The sequence below is a fragment of the Accipiter gentilis genome, chromosome 10 (genome assembly GCF_929443795.1).
Source record: "Accipiter gentilis chromosome 10, bAccGen1.1, whole genome shotgun sequence".
In the NCBI taxonomy this organism is placed as follows: domain Eukaryota; kingdom Metazoa; phylum Chordata; class Aves; order Accipitriformes; family Accipitridae; genus Astur; species Astur gentilis.
In genome coordinates, this window is record NC_064889.1 from 2,777,964 (window position 1) to 2,794,323 (window position 16,360).

A 16,360-nucleotide genomic window follows, 5' to 3' on the forward strand; every position below is an offset into this window, starting at 1 on the left:
TGGATGAATTTGCAGGTCCTTTACATTCAGGGTAGCCAAAACTCTTTTGGGGCTTTTAATATTACCTTGTCCACTGCCTAGCAGCAGTGCTGTGTGCTGTTTTCTTCCTCTGCGATGGGAGATATTAAGGAGCTACTGAAATAGTAAACTGGAAGGATTATATGGAAATGATGCCATCACCTTCTCCTACTCTTTTGAGGCAAGTCTTTGCAAATTCATGAGTGGGAGGCAATGATGTTGAATAAACCCATTCTGAAATGTACTCTGGCACCCATGTGCTCCCACTCCAGTTCTCTTAGTATGTCCGCTGTAGTCACTCAGTGGGAACTCTGGAAACTATAGCTGTGGTTCATGTTGCTTATGCAGATTTGCTGAGCTTTTTGCTCATGCATTGGGATTTCATGTGGTGGGAGACACCAGGAGAAGGGAAATACTTTGGGTGATACTCCCTTTGTGGGCAGTAAAACAATAGTGGTCCTTATTTTAAAAGAATTAAAGTGAGAAACGGTTTGTGCAAGCACGTACAATCGGACACCTCTTGTTCCATAGTACTCAAGGAGTGTACAGTGGCATAACTTGCTTGAATTCACAGGGCCTCTGTACCTGTGGGCCTTTGCTCTTTAAGGGGTTAGCTTTATACTCCAGAACTGTAGCAAAAGGAAGTAGAAGCCAAAATAATCTTCAAATTAAATGTATAAAATAAGGGTTAACATCTCTCTGTATCCTGTCATCAAACCATAGATCTCCTAGTATGGAAGTAAGTGTAGCTGAAATACTGGAAAATACCTTCCCCAATTGTAGCCCACATGCAGTTTTTAATTTGTGTAGAGTTGGTGGTGGAGCTTCTGAAGTCATCAGAGAGCCAGTGCTGCCCAGCACACTTGAGCAGCGTGGCAAATCCATCCGATCTTCTTTTGATTTAGAAGTATTACGGTGTGAATTCAGTTCTTGCACTTCCAAACTTGCTAATTCATGCTGGAGTTTTTGCTTTAGTATTTTTTTTCTCATTTTAAAAGCTTTGTTAGACAATGGATCCTTGTTGCGGCTCCTAATCATTAACCTGAAAACTTTCCAAAAGGCTCAGAGAAAATGTAAAGCAGCTGACTGCTTCATTTCTGTCTCTTGAACCAATTAACTGAAGTAATAGAGTTTTCTCTGAAGTTGCTTTTTATTATCTTCATGTTCATCAGACCTAAAAACAGGGAAGTTGCAGGTAGGTTACTACATACTGAGTTCATAATATTAAGCTGCCATTTGGTGCCATCACGTAATGGTACTAAATCAGTAATTCCATAAAACTTAATTTTCAAAATTAAGAGATGATGTGTGAAGGGAAGTTAATGAGATGAAGAAAGATGTAGGAAGCTAAGGAGATGATCAACATTGAAGCTGAAGCCTGTGTGTGTGTTAATGGGAAGGTACGGTGAAGTGGTAAATGCCAGCCGGAGGGCAGCAGTTGACAGCAGTGACTGGCAGTGTCACAGGGAAGTAGCCTGGCTTCCTGCGGAGTTGCTTGGAAATGCCAGTCGCAGGAAACAGGTAAATTTTGGGGTGACTCAGAGGTGGGTAATTCAAAAGAGGCACTTAGTGTGGCCTCAGTGGGGCTGTAGGATGCAAAGACCATATCCTCAATGGGTGCATAGAGATTGAATAGTACTGATTTTGTTGTTGGTATAAATAACTCGTGTTTGGAAGTTGGGAAGTATCTCAGATCCACCTGTATGTGTGTTGTACTGGCGCCATAAACCATGAGATGGCTAGTGGCAGAAATGTACCATGGTGTGATTCTCTCCCAGGCCTCAGGGGATGGCAGAGGAGGGGAGTATGGGTGGATGGTGGCAGACTTATCTGTTTAGCTGCTGTCCTCATTTTCTCACAACAGCCCTCTTATGTTCTGTCTGTAATCGAGGTAGGGAATATTAGCTTATGTGAAAGTTTTCCAGCAGCTTCTCAGAGTGCTCATGCGGTGTTGCTTAAAAACTAACAAGTTTGAAGATACTGTCTTTAGGAGATCATGTCCTGGAAGTACTCTATGCTTAGATCTCATCTTTTACATTCAGTTCCTGGGAATTTTATTAAGCTGCTAGAAATGAGGTTTTGTGCTTGTAAGATTTCTGGTGATTGTCTCCTGAAAGAATAGATGTGAATGGATCTTCACAAATGAAGGTCACTCAGTGCACTTGCAAAACAATGCAAATGTTACGATGACAGTCTTACTGTAATGTGATCCAGGCTAAAGCTTATTTAAACCACTTTCTGCTTTGTATGTTTATGTCGAAGGTTACCTGGTTACCTGTATGGGACTGCGAGAGATGCAAGCGAAGAGCGGTGGTGTTCAGAGTAGGTGACCTAGTTATTGCAGAATTTCAGACTGGTGTCCACTTTGTTATTACCTGATGAAGGAAGCAGCTGTATGGTGCTTGGTCTGTTGTGTTGGTTGCCCTTGCTCTATGCTGTGGGTGGAGATGGAGCTGTTGTCCTTCAGAAAGGAGTGTCAGTGTGCAAACCTGTTGGGTTTTGAAGTAATTGAAGACTTATGGGGGGTTTCCACTCCTGCTTGGTGGTGGCACTTAATGCAGTTGGGTATTGCCTGTTTGTATTGGTCTTGAGGTTTAGGACTTGCCTGCCTGCACACCACCTCCATGACTTAGAGTCATCTGGCAAGCAGTGGGGGAAAAACATGCAGCGCATCTGATGATGCTGATCTCCAGACCATCAATGAGAGCTACAGCTGAGGCAAGCAAGAAGTCTCTTTTAATTTATCAAGAAATCTTTTAAACCTTCTCATGGTGAGGTTGCTCCCACTTTCCCTGCTAACATAAAATGTGATGTGTTGGTTATTTTATTAATGCTGCTTTCCATGGTGTGGTGTACATGGTGACAATCTTTGGAGATGCTGTACGATCCTGCATGTGCTCGGAGGGCAGCTGGAATTTCCACTTGGTGCTCTCCTATTGGCAAAGGCTGGGGTTTTGACTGATTAAATATTTATGGTGGTGGTGTGACATGCTGTCCCTGGATGCCACTTCACTGGAGCAAATGTTTGTGCTGCTTGGTTTCAGACAGGCGTTGGCTTCTGAGCTGTTCATTTGATGGCCCTTCTCTCCTGCAGCAGTGCATGCGATATGTCACCACCAAGCAGAAGTCTTATTCTTTGCTGTCAAATAATGTGAAACCAGCTGATTTCCTTCTGCTGGGGAATTTAAATATGGTCTTGTATCACGCATTCGTGGAATATAGCTGTGGATGTTGTTGAGGTTTGAACCATCTACAGATGTGTGAGGCTTGTACAAAGCCAGTGTTTCTAGGATGTCTACTTTGATTCATGAGTGCAAAAGCAATTGTGTTGAAAACTGAACTGGAAGTGGTATCAAATTCATATTGCTGTACTGAGTCTGAAAAAGCCTCTGCTTGCGATATAGATGCTGCAGTTGGGATGAAAATTGTTGAAATGCAAAAGCTGCCATGTTTAGAAAACAAAACCAGCCATGAAATGGAAAGAAACAAAATGAAGAATTTATCAATACCATGTCTCAAGGAGGGGGAAAGGATTGTACTAGAGAACTGAGCTTAAGTTGTTCTTGGTTTTTATCTGCAGTGAATGCTGAAATTGAAACAGGAGCTTATTCCCAGCATATGATGAGAAGCTGAGCTCTAAAATATGCTTTTTTTGGTAATAACTGCAAGAATTAGCTGCGCAGCTCGTCTTGATAGATGAAAACATGAATGGGTCAAGTACTGCAAACTATCATTCAGCAAATTATGCTGCTTGGAAATTCTGATTTAAGCTAATGTCCTAATAATCTCTAATTTATAATTCATGTATGCACTTAAGTGCATCCAGGTTCCTCCTTCCACTTCATACTCTCTTATTTTGACAGCAAAAAATAATTCAATTCAAATATTAGTGACCAAGCTTCCAGTTCAATTAAATTCTATTAAATTAAGGAGTTTTATTTCAGTTAATAATGCTTCTTTGGAGAAGTCCAGACCTTTGCAGGGTTTCTCATCCCTGTATCTCCTGCTTGCATATGTGTGCTTAGGCATGGTAACATAGATAATGATAGTAAATGTAAATACCTCCAGTGAAAAGCACTGGTGAAGTGGGATCTGTTTGAAGCACATTTGGGTCTTGGCTGCTTTGTAGCCTAAAAAAAAAAAAATCACTGCTGAAGGACTGACTGTGTTTCTCTCTGGGCAGAGCTTTATTATGAATGTTTTGTTAGCGAGATAGTTGTGACAGCGAGTCTTTTAAAGTGCCCTGAGAATTTCAACAAAATGGCTGCTTTTCTCGGGTTTCATTCCTATCTGGATATCAACAGGCTCACTACCTTGAGCTCTAGCAATCTTCCTCGGCTTCAACATGTAAAATTTAATAGGTGGCTGTTGTAAATTAGGTCTGCTGTTTCAGCTTTCATCAAACCATGTTTGGAGGAAAACAGAATGCTTGAACATGTTAGCTTTTCCCTTGTTTGCCGTCTGTTTCTGGTTGCTTTACTTATTAAAATTTTTCTTTGTAAACAGAAAATGAGCTTTGTAAAAGCATGCTTCTCCCTGCTGCAGCTTCAAGCCTAAGTAGTAATCCCATCTGAGCAGCGTTGTAGCCTGTTCATAACTAATCTGTGTGGTGTAAGAGTCGTAGACAATCATCCTGTGTGCCAAATGAGAAGCCCATCCAGTTTCAGAACAGAAACTATAATATACCAGTCCTGTGTAATTTAGTGTTGTTCAAATACTCTGCTAATTTTTGCAGCTCTGGGCAGAGTGAGTGTCCAAAGTGATTGCGGAGGGCTTGTGCAGCAGCGGCAGGGTTGATGGAAAGAGGTCTGTAGCAGAACTAGTGTCAAAACACGGGTTGAAACATCAAATTATTTTGGTGTCGTTTTAACCCCATAAGACTGAGTTATGGGACATAGCTGCTCTGCAGCAGCTAACCTCTCATTGTGACATGCTGCGATTTACTCCTCCAAAGCTGCTCCCAAATAACTGTGAGGTAAGTGTGTGCATGCAAGCAATTAATGCGGAGCAGCTGTTACCCGGTACCTTGTTGGTGTGCCTTGCCTTAAATTAGAACAATCCTTAATGCCAGAGGTTTTTGCATTTGTATTTAACTGTGGTTTATATTATGCAAACCAAGCCTCTTAGCGCTGCCTCCCTCCCTGGCTTCGGTCCTCCCTCTGTAATGCCAGCTCAGGTTGTGTTGCTGTCCACGTTGCGTATCAGCAAGGGCACAGTTGTATTAATCCTTGCCTTCTGTATCAGTGAAACAACTAGTTAAGCTTTAAATACTAGATCTTGGATGTAGCAAGCAGAGAAAGCAGGCAGCCCAGCTATTTCTGGTAGGAGCTTGTCATGCTGCTGGTGTTTCCTTTTTGTTATTATTATTTTTTTTTTTTAAATTAACATGTTGAACAAATATTGCTGTAGCTAGAGGAAGCTAAAGCCCAACAAGCCGGTAAAAGCTACTGCTCACACCATATTTGTGTTTTAATACACCAAGCCAATGGTGCCGGTCTCTGGAGTATAATCCTAAATAACGTGCTGTTTTGCACATTGCTGTTGCAATGGAAAAACAGCTTTCTTTTTGTGATGCTGGCATACGTGGGGGGGGGGTCTGACCTAGGGAAACTTGTTTCGGAATGCTGCAGTGCCACTTTGTTGGGAAAACGGAGAAGCCAGAAGCGAAATGAGGTGGTCTTGTTCTTTGTGACCACGTGTCCTTTGGTGAGTGGTATTTGCTGGATTTGCCGTGTTGCACTTGGTAATCACTGCAGACCACTTCAGTTCCTTGTTAATATGGTGTAACTTATCCTTCAGTGCAGGGGGAACCTGTCTGTCCTCTTTAAAAAGACAAGTCAGCCAGAGACCACTACCTCAGTTGCCTCTTAGCCTATTAAGCGATTAATAGGTATTCCCAGAAGTCTTAATACAGTGGCCAAGTGGGCTGCTGTAGCAGAAGGTAGGACAAGACTTCAGGCTAATTCAAAGCTCTTTTAATGCTGTTGCTTGAGAAATTAAGAAAACACTTTTTCTTTGTACATCTGGCAGATGTCTGGGCTGAGTGAAGAATCCTTGTGTTTGAGAAGCTGCGCACTTTACTCTGTGAAACTTATTTGTAACTCTGGAGCATGGCAGGGGTGAGGGGCTCAAGTAATGTGATTTATAGGTGGGAGAGTGCTAGAAGGATTACATGGAGAAACCTATATGAGCTATCTGCCTGGTATGTTTAGGAGGAGATTTCCTGGTTTGAGGCAAGGCTTCCCCTAGAAAATGGAATTATTTTTTTTTAAAAAAAAGTTGTACTGACCGTAGCAGGTGATATCATAACCAAGACAATCTAGAGATCAGATCAGTGTGTTTACTAAAGTATATTTTCATCTTTGATTAATTTGCTTTAGGAAGCGTGCATGTTCAAGTGAGTTATTAAGAGCTCCTTTAGGTACTGCTATGTAATACAGATAGTATTCTAGAAAAAGATTTGGAGACCCGAATACAAAGTAACCTAGAAAGATCAAAAACTAAAGCCCTGAAAGAGGCTGCAATCCTCCTCCCTGAAGCTGGAGCAGCCTTTTGGTGAAGGAGACCCTTAAATTCCCATACAGCTTCTTGGTGGCAGGACTGACTTTAAACAGTTTAACTGCTTGTTCCCTTCTGTCTGCAGTGCTGGCACAGGCTTTGTGCCACCGTGTGCTGGGCTGGATCAGGGACTGATACTATCGGAAAGCTTTTTCTTGATTTTTCTTTTCTTTAAATGGGGTTCTGTGATGGTTTAACATGATTCCAGTGTGGCTGCAGCAGCGTGAGCAGCGTTGACCAGGCAGAGCACTTGTTGGCCCCACGGCTGGGGCAAAAGATGAGGATGCAGCTCCCTAGGAGGTGTAAACTGTGCAAAGACTATCCTGTTGCCCGAAGAGCCCCTCACCCTTGCCTCTGGGTATGTACTCGGTGTATCTGTGTTGTGTTTGCATAGCAAGGTGTATCAGCTTGCTGCTTCGTCTGAGAGCTACAAAGAGGGGGGAAAATAACTCCCATCAGAGCACCGAGCTAGTCCAGCTTGTCCTGGAGCTGGACCATCACTGCTTTGATGCAAGGCACTGAGTAAATCTGCCCAAAAGGGGGATTGCCCCCTTAGCAGGCGGCTGCAGTGCTATTATCCCAACTCCTGCTAGTGTGCTGAAGGTCAGGGTGCTGCCTCACTGTTTCGTAATGGCCAGTCGCATGTGGTTGTCAGCCAAGCACCTCATTGTGTTATTACAGTTAGGAGCTTGGATCTGTATTGCCTGGGAGACTTGTTCAAAGAGGGACTGGGGCCGTGTTTTCACAATACAGAGTATTTGGCAATACCAGTTCCTGGTTTTTCTGCCCCATACTGTGTAGCAGATTTGCCATCCCAGCTGTTTATGGGGCTCCACATGGACCAGATCAGGTATCTGGTCTAACCTATCCAAAGCTGCTTTTGTTCACATGCGCTTTTTAAGCAGGAAAAATTTCTTAATTTCGCCTTAAACAAGTGGTACTGGCATTAATAAGCATAAGAACACACTGCAGAGGGAGAGGAGTATCACTTTTTATAGCATAAACCACAAGACTAGTTCTTTGTGCTTAGATTTTGACCCTAGGGCTTTATTTCAGTGAATGTTTTGTTGGTGTTTCTGCTGAAAGATGCTGTCCCACTTGTCCCCTCCTGTCCTCTCCCTTGTTCTAATGCAGCTGTTTGTGTGGTCAGGCAATCAAACAGATTGGGGAACTGATCAGTGCAAAAAACAACTTAAAAGGAAAAGAAGAAAAAAGATCCGAGCCAGTAACTTGCAGTGTTGCAGCATAAGATGGCTATACTAGCAGGGACTGGTGAGCGCAGGACATGCAAGTGTGTGGCTGAGGGTCAGGATGGGGTGGGATCACTGCTCTGGGTGGCAGGATTGACTTTTTGGCAGCTTCAAGTTGTAGCTGTAGCCCGCAGGCTCAGAAAATCACATTGCTAGTTTATGTCCTACTTTTCAACAGCTTCAGAGCGTCTATTGAAAATTTGCCCTAAAGCAAACTTCCATTTTGGTATTAAATGGCAAAGAATGTATAGCCACTTTCAGGATGCTCGCTGTTGCCTCTGCTGCATGTAAATGGTCCTCAAACTGAGCCGAGATAGTTTGGATTTAGGGAGCTAAAACATGGTTCTGGGGTGTAACAGAAGCCATATGATTTGTTATGTTTCTCATATGATCCAGCCCTTGGCTGACGATACAGATTTAATTGGAAGAAGAATTTGTGTACAAGTGAAAATCAGCTTTTATTTCCGGTTCTATTTCTGACCTTTCTAGGCTATACTTCTTTCCTTAGTTGTATAATTGCATAGTATTTTCTGAATCTTGGTGTGCTTTGGGAATGTTTGGAGACTTCAAAGGACATTGTCATCTTACACTGGCAGCCAGTTACTTTCTGAAAGAGTTTTCAGCCCAGGTGTTCTGGTGGTTGTGGCTGGGACAAACAAGGAATGTTCATGTTCTGCAAATAGTGTGGAGGTTGTGGCAAAAATGGTTAGGATGGATGGCAATTAGCCCTTCCTGAATTTTACAAACACCCTGGGTTAACATTGTGTAAGTACACTGGACATGGAAATGTTGGCACTTAAGCATCTGTTGTGGTAGCAGTATCTAACCAGTTCCTTAAGTCTTCAACCGTATTCTCATTTTATATACTCATCTTGCTTTATAGAGTTTTAAAAATTTTTCTGTCAAAGTCAAGCTATTTTCCAGTATATGTTAGTTAACATGTATTGTCTGCACAGGTTATGTTATTAGACACACTGATTTCCCCATTTGTTTATTCAAACCTCTGCTTGGTGTTCTCATAACAGTATACCAACTTGGTCAAGCAGTTACCTAATTAATTATTGTTTTTATTTCTCTAGAATCCAGCGACTATCACTCGAATACTGCTTAGCCATTTCAACTGGGATAAAGAGAAGCTGATGGAGAGGTAAGCAGCCATCTTAGCGTGCAGCTGCATTTTGCTTCAGACCTGCAAGAAATGTTTATGACTGCATTAATGTGAGAATGGGTGAATATACAGTACGTGGCAGGAGGATCTCTTCTGTAAGCTCTGAATCTTCCCTTCCCCCTTAGACTTTACCAGCTAAGAGTGACTTTTTTTTAATGTTAATAATGCCTATTACGCTTCAGAGAAGTTTTGGAAGTTAGTTGCCCTTTGGAGGAAAGGGTGCCTTCCAGTTTGAACACATACAGGCACAGGATTTTCGCAGGCTCTGGAAAAAAACAAGCACGAACAACTTCCTGTTATCTTGCAACTGTTTTGAATTTGGATTTAGTTGCTCTTGCATGTCATTCTAGCATGCATGCTCCTGACATGTTTGTTTTAGTCTTACTGAGACTGAATTGTTCTTGACTGGTAAAGGATACTGGTAAAGTGCGTCTGCCTTGTCTTTGTAGCTCCAGGTTTTCTTTACTGTGTGTGTAAATAATGGCTTAAATTTTGCCTCCCCCTCAGAGCAGAGCATTTATGGTTATTTTGCATCTTTGATTCCCAGCTCTTGGGGAATGTTGCTGATAAAGGTACTTTTTATAGTTTGTTATTATACAGTGGAGGCCAAATCCAGCCACAGTGGTAGTGCACCTGTGTGCCTTCTTTCCCCCCCACCCCGCTAGTGTTGGTGTTGAAGAGAGTGTGAGGGAGCTGGAGAATTCAGTTTGCTTGTAGAAGCTAGGGGGAGAATTAGTCTGGACTAGAAGGAGCAGTAAAGACTGTACAGGGACTTACTGGTTATTATGGTCTTTGCTGGTCTTAAGTGTCAAGAGACACAAATGGGGGGTGGGGAGGGGCGACGGGGACGGGGACAGAAGGACTCGGTATTTGGTAGGATTGTCTGTTTGACTTTCAGTTACCATTTCCTTTGCTTGATGATCAGGGTATGAGAAGATAGGAAGCTTTGTAGTCTGTAAAGCAGAAACAATTGTTGGTAGTACTGTTGAATTGATAAATGCCACTTAACAGCCCGTAGGTGCTCTGTGCTGTGGGCTGAGCCTGTGTAGTTCAGTCATCGTTTGCGCAGGGTACAAGTGTCGAAGACCAACAGGTTTTCAGTCTGCTAGTAGGTAGTGTTGGAGTTTAAATATTTCTGCTATCCTGGGATAATGGATTTATTTAGGACACCTTTAGTCCCCTTTGTGTAACATTTTCAGTTAGTGATGGTGCTCAGGTATCTCTTAAGTTTTGTTTGGCCTAGTTTTGTTGGTTTTTTTTCTGAAGTGATTGTGGGTTTTTTTAAGCTTTCTAGCCTTTGATTTATTTCCTAAGATTGACCTCTTTTAGTTAATGTGGGAAGCATGAAAGCTTTGTGTTACAAACACAGTCATATTGAGGCTATTTAACTCTGACTACAACTAAGCATTCTGATTTAGTTCCTTCTCTATAATGTGTGTCTGTTCACTTCTTTGTAGTTAAGTTTTTTGTGCTGGTTCTTTTGGTCAGGCTAAAGTTCAGTCTCCTTGGCTACCTCCACCTCACTTTGAGATACCTCTACATAAGTGTACTGAAATGTCATCCCTTTTTTCAATAGTTTTTCTCCCTTCTCACTGAAAACTTGTTTGTTAAGGCTGCCATTAATTTAAAAAAAAAAAGAAGTAAAAAAATTGGGCTGTGGGTTTTTTCAAAGGGGGCTGTCAGCCACTTCTATGTGAGGTATTATTGTTAAGGCTTTTACAGTTTCCAACTAAAATACTTTAAGTAGACGTAAATATTTACAACGTCCATGGGTAAACATGTACTCTTGGTACATATTCATTAAAACACTTATCTTAATTCTATAGGACTACCCCTGTGAGTAATATAATATGTGACCCTTGCTTATGCAGACTTATTGCACACTACTCACAGTTCTGATGCTGACTGTCCTGCTGTATTAGAAAAACACTAAAATAATTTCTCTCAAGTAGCTGGTGCTGCTTTCTGTCACTTCTTCACCAAATAGCTTCCACAAAGCTTTTTGCAGTGCTCTGCTGATGCTCAGCTGTGTTAAAGTAGGAGTGGGAGGGCCGGGGAAGAGGCTGTGGGCTGGCTCTTAGTGTTCAAGAAGATTCTGTGATTGCTGCATTAATAGGCAAAGGCAAGGGTAGGAGGCAAGTGGTCACTTCAGTAGTCAGGATGCAAAACAATCAGTTTGAAATAGTGATGGAGCTGGAAATGATGCCATGAGCTAGCTACAAATCATGTCTTTCTGCTAAAATAGAGGTGGTTCTTGTTTAGATGAACATGACAAGCTGATTAAGCCCAAATTTAGACTTGGTTATTCTTCCAGAACAGAAATCACTTCTGAGTCTTGCATGGCTTTGTGTGTGTCCAGCAAATCTTATTGCAGCATTGTGCTAGTGTAAATGAGCCGAAAAACACTGGGAAGCATGCATGGTGAGGTGGAGAGGCATGCTGTGATCGGACAAAAAAATAAATTTAAATGCTACTTTATTTTTTTAAGGGAAAACCCCCAAAACTTAGATTTTACTTGAAAGTAACACTATCTATTCACTGCATCTTCAGTGTCTGACCCAAAAAAAAGTCTTGTGCCTGAAATCTCCAGTTTGCTCATAGCTTAAGTTGTGTGCTGGCTTGCCTGTCGGCATGCACCCATTGCTGTGTGGGCTAAACCCAAGCAGAGCCTGACCCCAGGGCCGGAGCATCTGCTTGTGCTGGGGAGCCAGCAGGTAACTGCTGCTATTGCACTTCTCGCAGGCGCTAAGTAAAAGTGCTTACACGCAGTGTTCTTTCACACCAAGTGAATCCGTGTTCTGCAACAGTGTTGGAAACTTTTTTTTTTCCTGGGGGACTCTTACTTGAGTATAAATTTGGCCTCTTACTCCTAATAACCATTAGGAAGACTTCCCAGGAAATTCCTGTTGTTGCCTGCAGTCTGGGTGGGTATAATGCATGCTAAGATGTAATGTTTGGGTGCAATTTTTGGTGCTTGATTTCACACCAAGTCCGAGCTTGAACTTAGTTGCTTAATGGTGTATATTTACAGCACCTAGCCAGTGTCTGTTTTACCTTAGTTCATGGTGAGTCAGCATGACCTGACAGGCAGCCTTATCAAACTTTGCCTGTAGTAAAGCAGATAAACCAAGTGCCTTCTTTTTTGATAAGTGTTGAGCGTGGTGAGGCCTGAGCTTGTGAGATGAAAACTTCTGTGTTTTAAAACATGAAAACTTCTTCATTGCTTTTTGTATTGTTATGCATGTTTTTAGTAAGCAGGTTATTACTGTGTGTCAGGTTTGTCGTGGAATAATTGCATGGCAGATATGTTGCAGGTATTTATTCCACTTACAATGAAGTAATAGCCACAACTGAAAAAGTGCCTTATCCCACTGGTGAAGCACTAATTGATTACCTTCCAATTTTATTATGGCTGATAGCATCTGTCCCTCTTGAGGGGAGTTTTAGGGATGAACCTCCTCATGATGAAGAAACTAAAATGCAGCTCTCCCACTTTGTGCTTTCCCCTGGTCACTTTCTTTTAAAGACAAGTATTTCAGCATGTAACCAAAGGCACAATTTAATCCCTGTAGGGATTGCAGTTCCTTGTAGGTGCTTATCTTGGTGGCCACATGTTTCTGTTCCCTCTGAGCAGAGGACTGATGCCAGGATGGCCCTGGTGTCTTGGCTGCTAGCCCAGATTGCCTCTTCCCCTTCCATTCAGGGTCTGAGTTCTCTGTAGGTACCTGGCTGTCCGCTTTCCTTTGGGCAAATAAGTACTTAACACTATTCAGCAGAGGCTGAAGAGGTGAAAAATTGTTCATGGCAGGTGTTTTGGTATGAAGATATCTTTTACTGTGAGTATGCTGATTCTCTGACATTCACAAATGCTCTTTCACTGAAGTAAATATCCCAAAGTGTGTACTAGAAGCATTTTTTTTTTCTGTGAAAAAGCTTTTTATCTTTGGTACTCCCTTGGATATGATTTGATTATGTCTAGAAAATGTTGATTAGGCAGTTAGCAACAGCAGGAAGAAATTTTGAGGAAATAAAGAAGCTGACAGCTTGATCCCTCTGCCAAAAAGACTTGATACTATTATGGACTTGGTGTTGGTAAGCAGTGAAGAAATTATAGAACTTGAAAATAATTCACTCGTGTGTCTATTCATTTTAAAGTAGCAGAGAAAACAACTTTGTGATGAAGTGAATGAATTTTGAAAAACTAATAGAACAAGTTGTTGAAGTCAGCTATATTGAGCAGAGAGTCTAATGTTGGTTGAATAGACTGTAACATTTCTCAAGTATCAGAAGTGCTAGAATTACTGAGTATCTGCATTGCAAATGGAGAAGAGGGCAGAGGGCTTAAAAGGCTGATAAATGTCCTGTGCTCCTCCCTAACATGAAAATAAGGACCAAGCTACCAAGAAGCAACCCTTTAATAGTGAGAACTTGAGGAAAAATAAAAAACCCTGGAGTTGTAAAGAAGGTGAGGAGGGAATTAAAGGATTTTTCTCCCATGTTTCATGGCAGAGATGACAGCATGCAACTGTATTCTATAAAATATGGGGCATACATTGGGTTCAGCTATTAGTATGGTGTGTATAGAGTTACTTTGCTCAAAAGGGGAGTAGCATTCTAGATGGAACCTGTTAGTAAGTCCCTTATCAGTTAATTTTTGGGATGAACTTTTTTTAGTATTAATGAATGACTTGGCACAAATCTGTTTGGAGGCATTTGGCTCAGAGGAGGATCCAGACTTCATACAGGAAAACAACCCAGACAGCTGGGACAATCCTAGCAATAAAAGTGGTACAAAGTGTCACAATAGGTCTCATCAACACAGAGATGGAAAAGAATATGGTGTTTCTAGTAGAGATTAAAATGGAGCTGCTGACATGAAGGAGCTCTGGAGAAACGTAGACATCGTTTGGGATGCATTAGGTGAGATATCTGCAGGAGAAATATAGGTGAAATTGTATGAGATTGTGGTGAAATATTATCTGGAATTTTATTTGTTTTGGCCTCCTTGGGTTCAAGGAGGATGAATGGAAATGGAAACTGGTGGTGGAGAAGGTTTGCTAGGACAGGGAAGTGGAGAAGTGTCATGCGAGCAGCTTTATCGGCTGTGCTAGGGAAAGGTGTCAGAGCTGCTGCCTGTGAATCCTTTGAGCAAAGAACATGGGAAGGGCAAAGGGAGATCTGCTTAAATGGATGGTGTGTGTTGATGCTAGAACAAGTGGAAAAATGCCATGGTAATTGGAATTAAGATTCATTCCTAACACTTGAAGGAACTGGAGTGGTCTTCTGACTGGGCCCTTGGTGTGTTTGCACAAGGAGTGGTGGAACAGTTAGAGGTGTTGGACTCTGCTCTGGAGTATCCATTGGAACTGTGTATTTTCAGGGAGATCGAGGTTTTCTTCTGCGTTTTCTAGAGTTCTTGTTTTATTATTGCCCAGTGACAGCATGATTTTGAGTCTGAGACACACATGTACAAATAGTTGTGGAAATTACTTGCTCAGTGCACCCTGGCACAGCAAAGGTGGCAAATGCATTAAAAGAAAACAGCATGGGGAAGGAGGAATACCCAGTACCCTGTTTGTCCTCAGCACTGGTGAGGTTTACAAGTGGTAATCCCAAAGAGCAGAGTGAATACTGTAAGAATTAAGAGTGCAGTAGAGTTAAAAAGGCAAAACTTAGCCTTTTTTCTTAGATTGTTTTCCTCTTCTGCGTGGCCCTGACTGAGTCTCTCGGCTGCCTCATTTGCTTCTCCTGTGTAAGTGTAGGGGAGACCAGACACTTGATATGGAAATGATTTGATATGGGCTGTGGCTGTTTTACCAAAATGTAAGCACCTGCATGCTTTGCAGTGTATCGATGATTTGGAAATCGGCTAAAGACTCCAAAGTATACACCTTACTTGTGTTACTCTTGTCACTAGCTTTTAGCCCTGAGAAACACATGATGTCAAATCACTTATTTTCTGTTATTGGGAATCTCCTGAAAGCCTGGGAAGGAAATGGTTGTTCTGAATTAGTTACCTATTGGTATTTAGAGCGAATAGGTAATTCCAGGTAAAAAGCAATTGCTGGTGACTTTCTGTTTCTATGTCTTGGCATAGGGCAGTAGGTGTCATGGCTTTTGCAGAAATACTGTAAAAATAGAACTGCCCAGTGCAAGTGGTAAAGTCAAGTTCCTGATGTGGGTAATGCACCTTTAAACAGCCCACCATTACAAATATCTCTGGTATTTCCATAAGAATTTAGCTGACCACGAATGCCAGTGTTAAAGTTGCATCATTACATTTGTCTTCAAAACTATTTTTTCTTGCAAACATCACACCCAACTGTTTGCCTGCTCTTCTCAAACAGGATGTCCAACACTGATTGTGCTGTATGTGAGAACAATTTGAAGGCTGGAAACCTTTTGTGGAGTTAGTATTTATCCATGACTCTTTAATAAACAAATACTGTGTATAATGGGACTGCACTGAATTTGCTTGCTAAAATTTTTCTGGATATGACTAATCCTGTAGGCAAACAAAGTAACTTGGTTGAGTTACATCCCTGACCTAACACTGAAGAACAGGGGCAAAGCCTCGTGTATGCTGCAATGCCAGAATTCCCCACTACCTTCAAAATTCAGTGTCTTTGAAAATTAAGATCTAAAATATGTGAACTGCATTAAGAAACCTATGAACCAGCAGTGAAATTAACACTTTTTAATTGTAAGTCAAGTCTTGTCGGTAGGTAGTGCTGTAAGAGAGCTGCTATGGATTTGGGACTTTTGGGGAATACTGCTTGTAAACTGAAAAAGTTGGTTTTGTTTTTATTTATTAAGGGAATAGGAAATGGGAAGAAAGTGGTCTTTTGTCTCTCCCCAACCAATTTTGCATCCTGCTTTCCATGAGATATCCAATCTTTGAAAGCATGGTAAACCTGGAATTTTGTTTTCTTGGGAGGTTGTTAAAATATGTCAGATTGACTGGAGACAAAAGATACTCAAATGGCTAGGATTTTGGCCCAAGAGATGGGTGGTGTGGGCTTTGGACATGGGTAAGGTGTTTAGTGTGAAAGTGAAGACCAGCCTAACTGGAGATCAGAGTCCAGACCTAGCAGCAGTTGTTCCCAAACTCTGTAGATGACTGAAGTGTGTGAAGGGCAGTCCTGCAGTTGCCTTAATTGGAGATTGGTGACCACGCATGAGTGCTTGATCAACTGAACCAAGCGTCTGACTCTGCTGACACATTTCTCTTTAGATCAGAGAAGGAAGTGCCAAAATTGAAGTCAGGACCTCTTTGAGGCACACTTAATGTAGACTGAGTACATGGAGGAAAACATGAAGTACAGGAACTAGGGACCTGCTGAATCACAAACTGTGACTGATTACT

The 16,360-nt window shown here is 41.8% G+C and overlaps 1 protein-coding gene across 3 annotated transcripts in view; it reads left to right on the top strand.

Moving 5' to 3' along the window:
• ARIH1 (ariadne RBR E3 ubiquitin protein ligase 1) overlaps positions 1–16,360 on the top strand; it is a 62,294-nt gene that overhangs the window by 17,407 nt on the left and 28,527 nt on the right. For all 3 annotated transcript variants that reach the window (XM_049812374.1, XM_049812372.1, XM_049812373.1), the window contains exon 2: positions 8,906–8,973. In XM_049812374.1, the coding sequence (XP_049668331.1) occupies positions 8,906–8,973 (68 nt within the window). The remainder of the gene's footprint in view (positions 1–8,905; positions 8,974–16,360) is intronic.